Source organism: Fukomys damarensis, unplaced genomic scaffold, assembly GCF_012274545.1.
Source record: "Fukomys damarensis isolate Sample0158 unplaced genomic scaffold, DMR_v1.0_HiC HiC_scaffold_16, whole genome shotgun sequence".
Taxonomy (NCBI): domain Eukaryota; kingdom Metazoa; phylum Chordata; class Mammalia; order Rodentia; family Bathyergidae; genus Fukomys; species Fukomys damarensis.
In genome coordinates this window covers 40,161,047-40,168,740 of record NW_022900928.1, presented here as the reverse complement: position 1 = coordinate 40,168,740, position 7,694 = coordinate 40,161,047, and the positions used below count along the sequence as shown (strand labels likewise).

General features: G+C 36.2%; 1 protein-coding gene across 1 annotated transcript in view; it reads left to right on the top strand.

Annotated features, from left to right (window-relative positions):
• The window catches only part of Ctsc (cathepsin C), a 32,203-nt gene that overhangs the window by 10,651 nt on the left and 13,858 nt on the right, over positions 1 to 7,694 (top strand). Inside the window, exon 2 of the mRNA XM_010633782.2 lies at positions 5,486 to 5,649. Within this exon, the coding sequence (XP_010632084.2) occupies positions 5,486 to 5,649 (164 nt within the window). The remainder of the gene's footprint in view (positions 1 to 5,485; positions 5,650 to 7,694) is intronic.

The following is a 7,694-nucleotide window of genomic DNA, read 5'->3' as shown; positions in this document are numbered from 1 at the left end:
CCTCCCCTCTCTCTCTCCTCTCTCCTCTCTTTTCTCTCTCCTCTCTTCTTTTTTCCAGTACTGGGGATTGAACTCAGGACCTTGTGCTTGCAAGACAGGTACAGTGCCACTGAGCTAAATCCCCAGCCCTGATCTTGGTTTCTTTGTGTCTTAGGTCACATCTTTATTTTATGAGAAGTAGCTTGAATAAAACAGCTAAGATGTTTTGGCCAGTTAAAGTGGGCACATGTAAAAGGTAATATGCTGTGTCCTACCCATTTCACAGGTACTTAACTAGCACACTCTACATTCCAGTTGAACCCCTGATCGTGGAACTGCTGAAGATATCGGCACTAAATAACAGTGGAAACATATCAACATTATTTGTATATTACAAACATAAACAAAAATTATGTTACTTTTCAATATTCAACTGATCATCTATTCATCTCATTTTGAAAACCACAGTGCTACTGATAGAACCCAGTATCAACTGCTGAGTTGACATTTTAGAGTAGAATATACATTATTTGAAGACGTGTATAAAGTCTTAGCTTTATCTTCACCATGGCAAAAGGTAGCAGTGTTTATAATTGTTACTTGTCCAGTGTTTTATAACTTTTCAAACTTCAAAATCATCTTTATTCTTTATAGTAGTCCAGTGAAGTAGTATCTGTCATGGATATTATTCCTATATCAGAAGTAGAAACTGGGGCTTACAATAGACTGCAGAAATAAGTGGCAGAACTGGACCCTTTTCTCTGAACTGTGCTTGTCTCTTAGCCTGTGTGTCATGTAAAATAAGTATTTCAATATTTTCTAAGTATAACATTTGCCTGAGAAATAGCAGAAAGAAACCTCAGTGATTTTCTTTTCTTTTTCAATCAGGCTCCTGAGTATCAAAAACCCATAGGCTAAGTAAGAGTTCTAGAATGAATAACTTAACTTCTGAAGTTTCCCAAGATATTGCTTTCCAATTGGTTAATATTTCTAGGTAATTCTAATTGAACTGTTGAAAAAGTGAGTGGGAAATTTAAGAAAGGGGATTTTGAGAGTGTTTGGCAATTTAATGGTAATTTTGAAGAAGTACATGAATCGTTACTGAATCATCATAGTTTTCTGACTTTTAAGTGCTAGGCTTTGAAGTTCTTCAAAATTTAGGATATTATGTGTTTTGTAGAAATTGGCATAAATGAATGGAAACAAATTGCCTCATCTGTTCAAAGCAGTCTTCAGAAATCAGTGTTTATATAAGTGAAAATTCTTTTGGGGAAAAAAGTGACTGCATTTACAGTTGGATAGCATAATCAAAAGCTTCATCATCTTAATTTATACTAATGTCAAAAATCACGATTTTATAATAGGAAAATGACAGCTATCTCAAGAATATTCAAGAAAATAATAGAAGTACAGGGGGTGGTCTCTCAAGTTACAGTATTAGGTACGTGGCTTATGAACTAAGAAATGCCTCTTTTCTACTAAGTTTGTTGCACTGAACAGCCCTGTTCTATCTGTTTTTGTAACCGTGTTCTGCTTTTTATAAGGTAATTTTAGGTTCTAAAAAAAGACCAGATTACTTTTGATTATGAAAACAGTAGTTTAAAATAAAATTTTAAAAAGAAATTTCCATGAACATTCAAAAGTGAAACATTTTAGCACATTTACACTATTTTAATTATAACAACAAAAGAGAAGTGATTTTTTGAAAGATTAAATATATAAATAAGGAATGTGTCTCTATTAAGAATTATTTACCTTATTTGGTTTTATATACAACCACAGATATATAAGGATGTGCAATTAGGAAGCTCTAAGGAAACTTTTTGGAACTTCTAAATCAAAGTAAGTTTACAGTTAGAAAAGTAGGTGTGCAGAGGAAATTGACATTTCTGAATTAATTTTATGAGTTATAATTTGGGATTCTGATATTGTGACATCACACTTTTTTAAATTATAAATTTACTATTTTTTCAGTTTCTTGTATTAGTATTGAAGTGGGGCTTTGCATTTCTTCTTTGTCTTCTGTAATTCAGCTTTTCTTATTCTCTTATTCAATAATTCATTCTGCTGGGTGTGGTGTCAAATACCTGAATTCCTAGCTACTCGGGAGATTAAAACATGAGTATTGTAAATTCAAAGCCAATTAGGGCCAGTTGGTGTGATACTGTCTCAAAATAAAAAGGTTAGAGACATAACTTAGTGGTAGGATACCTTGGTTTCAATCCAGTACAGAAAAAGTAAATTAATTCTACAGTTGCTTCCTAATGCTAGACTATTAAGTACGAATAAACAAAAAGTTCTGTTGTCATCATGCTTGTGACTTTTTGGAAAGAACAAGTAGGCTATTGTGAAAATTAAATGAGTTCTAATGCATAAAATACAAATTGTAACGTAGAAAGGGAGGAGGGGGTGAAGGGAAGGCAGGGGTTTGGGGAAAAAATGAGAACCAAGACCTGTCATGTAAAGGTACAAGATCCCATTGATGAATGTAACTGTACTGTATACCTAAAGGGTACCAATAAACTCAGTGAGAAAATAAAATTGTAAGGTAGAGACAATTGCTATCAACTCTATTTAATATTTAAGGAAATTGAAAGTACAGATGGGAAGAGTGTCTTGCTCAGGATCAGGAAGCCAATAGCAGAGCTGGATTCTGTCTCTGCAGTCCAAGCCTGAGGCAGTGTGCTTTTTGTTTTGTTTTGTTTTGTCTTTGGTACTGGGAATCAAACTCAGGACCTTCATGGTTGTGAGGCAGGTGCGAAACCACTGAGCGAGACAGTTGTCTTTACCCCTCTCTTATACTGATAAATCCGTGGCAAGAATGATCCAAAGACTGAAGTACCAGCCAGTGCAATGGGAAAGGACCATGAGGGCTCCTAGATGCAAAGTACGGGCAGCCCCTACAGGATGTGACTCATGAGCCCATTAATATTCTGGAACATTTTTTAGAGGATGCAACAGATGAAGCAATGACCTTTATAATCTGGGAACCTATATGTGAATCTTCTCTCTAACGTTGCAGAGCCACTTTTTCTTCATTAGAGAAGTAATGCTTGTTATCTCAAAATGTTTTTGTGAAGTTTAAATAATACAAGTAGAAGCCCCTTAGGTTTTAATCCCTTTGCTGCATAATTTCTGGGTCTCTCCTTCTTATGCCTTAGTAATTGCTTAGCTCTGTAGCTTTTTTTTTTTTTTTTTTTGAGAAGACTAAATACTTTATATGAAGAAGCAGTGCGTGGTATTGGGAATGATGCTTGTAGGAATGATGTAGGAATCCTTGGCTTTAAATTCTAGTTCAGTCACTTTCTTAGGTCTCTTTTTTGTCTCTTGAAAAGATAATTATTTTTATGAACCTCAGATTTATTCATAAGCTGTAAAATGTTTACACATTTTACCATAACACAAAATAACCATAGATATACAAAGAAATGAGCATGCTGTTTTCCAATAAACCTGTATCTTCAGAAACAGGTAGATCTCTCCATCCTAAGTTTGCTTACCCCTTTCCTGTAGAACTCATGAAGCAGAGTGCTACATAATATTCCTTTGTGTTAGTAAAACTTATACTTGAACATTTTGACTTCTTTAGTTTATTTTCTATTTTTAACATTTCTGTTATACTGCAATGAATGTCTTCCACAGTATCATGGGGGGGGCGGTGATAGCTAAGGTAAATCTCAAGAAATCGTAAAACACTGTGAGACTACTTTCTAAAACAGCAGCGGTGCCAAGAAGCATTGGCCTACTCCTACCTGGGGTACCATGTACTACAGAGAAGGGAATTTAATTAAGAATCAATGCCAAAGAGAAGCACATAATTGAATTTTAAGGGGTTTAGGTTGCTTCATATGAAATCACTAATATTAGACTGTTTTAGATCTACAAAAATAAAAATTTTACATAGCATAACATGGATGTTCCTCAACTTGGTTTAAGTCCTGATAAACTCATTGAAAGTTTAAACTAATTATGTAAAAAATGCAATTAATACCCCTGACCTACCATCACAGCTTAGCAGCGCAGAGTATTGGATCATGGCAATCTGTGGTCACCTGAAAGCTGCAGGTCACTGCCCTCATTCCTCTAGACTAGGGGTTGGCAAACTACAGGCCAGGTTTTGTGCACAAAGTGTTATTAGTACATGGCCCACCTCATTCATTTATGTGTTCCCTACACGCTTTTTACACCACAGTGGTGTCCGCATTGAATAGTTGTGAAAGAAGCCTATTCTACAAGCCTAAAATATTTATATTTGGCTATTACGGAAAAAAATTTACCAACCTGTACAAACAAGTAATATAGCATCCATTAGATTACATTAGGAAGCTGCAAACTGTAGCCCTGGAGCCAAAACAAATCTGCTTATTTTATAAAAAGTTTCATTGTAACATCACTGGTCTCTCTGTGAATCTGTTGCTGTTATGTTTGACTACTCTTATACTGTGGTGACAGAGATGAGTAGATGTAATGCCCTTAATGACTGCCAGAGCCTAGTGCTTCTTAACTGGCTGTTCTAGGAAATGTTTATGAATCTCCATTTGGCCATGGAATCTCAGTGTTTATACATATATTTGAGGATAGTTTTTCTAGTTTCCTTGTTTTGTAGGTGAAAGAACTCAAGCTAAATAAAAATCTTGCCCACTGTTCCACAAATAGTTTGTTCCATTAAATTAAGTCAGAAACTGAAATTGCCTATGTCAAAGTCTCTCCAAGAAGTATAGCATTACATTTTTTTTCTGCCTTCCTCGCTCTATGTTCTCATCTCTGAGGAAGCAATGTTATTACACAAGGATAATTAGGCTCTGGAGATAAAGCATCTGAGTTCAAATCCTGGATCTATCATTATATAGTTATTTCTCAGTGTTAACACTGAAATACGACAAAGGGCCATATTAATAGAGAGAATACTGTAGTTAGTAATCAGCTTACCTTAAGCACTCTATTCATAATAAATGTCTTAATATATTGACAGAAAAATAAAGGATTTTGTTTACTTCTATAAATAATTTTAATATTCATTCTGCAGCTTCTTGATGTGAATCTTTTCTGCCTGGAAAAACATGGATAGACAGACTGAGGATAGATCCGGCCTTCAGCAGCAGTTACTGTTTCTTTCTGACCTGAACCTTCATTTGGTTCCTTGGTAAAAAGATCTTGTTGTCCCCTCCCCCCCATATGTTTATTGTGAAGATTAAATGAAGTAACTTTTATAAAATCGCTAACATACAGTGAATGCTCTAAAAATCTGAGTTTCCTTTCTTTTCATTCATGGAAATATTTTGCTACCTAATTTTTGTTGGATAAGCAGCAATGCTAACTAAGGAAAAGTTTGTTTCTATTTCTTTGTTTTTCAGAATAATTCTTCAAATGTGATCTGTGGAGTGAAATTTTTTCTTTGGTTGGCAAGTGATGAAAAGGCTCTTCTGCACTGTAAAAAAGAACCAGATAAATGGTCTGAAGACCACACATAGATTTCATCTGACCTTTCCTTTTCTCATTTTTACAGTATGAAACCAAGGGCAGCAAGGTAATCAGTTACTGCCACGAGACAATGACGGGGTGGGTGCATGATGTGCTGGGCCGGAACTGGGCTTGTTTTGTTGGAAAGAAGGTGGAAAGTCCTGAAAATGTGAATATAAACATGGCACACCTTGAAAGCCACTTGGAAAAGTGAGTTGTCACAAGTAAAACATACATTTAATTTTGTTTTGTGGTATGTATGAGTACATTTGAATGTTCATTTTTATAAAATTTTTATCTTGGGTATCTTGAATTCATTTGGCTTAGAAACAAAAACCATGTAGTATAAAACTTTACTGCACAAATATGTTGACTGATGTAACTGACAGATGTAACTGCATTTCAAACAAGTCCGTAAGTAACTGAAATCTAAGTCTTTAGGATTTATGCAATTGAAGTACTACAGACTGGGTGGTTTAAGCATGAGTTTGAAGGCTAGAAGTCCAAGTCATCAGGTGGTCACCTTTCTCCTGGGGCCTCTCTCCTTGGCTTGCAGATGGCCAAGATGGTAGCTGCCTCCTCTCTGTGTCCTCACCTGGCCTTCCCTGGGGTCATTTAAGGACACCACCATACTGAGTGAGGGCTGACCCTGATGAGCCCATTTTACTTTAATTACCTCTTTAAAGGCCCTGTCTTCAGACACAGTCACGTGCTGAGACACTAGAGGTTAAGACTTCAACCACTTGTATTGTAAAGGTACAAAATTGATCCTATAACATGCAGTTTACATTTTTCTTAAATTAACTCTAAGTAACTGTGAACCACATAAGAAATTTCAGACTTTTTAGTTTTGAAGAGAAAGATCCATAAATATTATTGTCTTTTCTATATTAGTTCTAAAAACCATTATAAATGTAGGTGAACCAATCACTGAAAGCCAGGCAACAATGGCTTGCAGCAAGAAGTGAAACAGGGGCTTAAAGGGGTGAATCACACTTGGCTCTGAAAGTCCTGACCCCTTTGTAGACTAATTCAACCCCTTTGCTTGAGTTTAGTTTTTAAATAGCTTTGTTTGACTTGATCCCTTAGCTGCATATTTCCCACTAAGTGGTTTACTTGCTACCCTATCATTTAGGTCGTATTAGGTACTGTGGTACTTTATTTGATATTTCCAACATTGTCTCATTTAGGGAAAGAAGCTCCCGACTGGCGTGCTCTGAAGCCATGCTGCTTCACGCATAAAGTGAGCAATCGCAGCTACGTTACTTTTAAGGTTCTTTCAACTCTTAATGGTCTGTCACCCTATAGTGGGATACATTTTAAAAAATCTCCTTGGATCTTAAACACAAAAAATCATGGTGTTTAAGACCTCTGATGGCATCCTGTCACTGTGGTGATGCACATATCAGCATATGAGGCTGTACTAGATGTTACCTGAGGGTGATCCGTCCTCCAAACACCCAGAAAAGCACAAGGGCTAAAGAAGGAAAGACAATAGAGACTGACATAATATCATATAGTACATGGGAGGCCAGGAGGTCAGTGCCTCTGAGTGGGCAAAGGCCAAGACACTCCCAAGCTAGCCATTATTTATTGGGTACACACAATGATTGGAGGTAGTATCAGGTGACTTAGGGGGCTGGAGTAGTCCTCTGTTGATGAGGATTTTAGGTTGATAAGGATCTTAGATCCCTGAGGATCTTATGTTGATGAGGGCTGAAAGAAGAGAATTCTTACAATACTAGCTGGGACAGAGATAGCAGGCAAAGAATTTGTCCTTTCCCCAGGTGAAACCTTTCTCTTTTTTATTACTACTCAGTTCTCCAAGAAGCAGAATATATTCAGCTGATATACTCTTACCCTTCAGTTTCACAGTATCATAGGACCATTGAGGCTTCAACTTGTGACTGGAGGCAACATGGAGTTATGTTTGCCCATTTCATAGCCAGCTCGTGGGCAAGGTGGCTGGGCCTTCAACAGCGATACTCATACTTTAATTATGAAATGATGTTTCCTCAAAAATCATATAGACTGTCTCTTGACAAGATGTTATTAAGCAACACAGGTAGGGCTAGTTATACCTCTTAAATATTTATAGTTAGTGAAAAAGTGACTCCTTGCACTGGAAAATATTCCAGAACTATTTCACTTAAAATTTAAAATTTACTCTTGTACCTAAAGAAATAACTATAGCTTGTTTTTGTTATTGTGTTAGTATTGTCAGAAATACAGTATAGGCAATCTTACAATTTGTT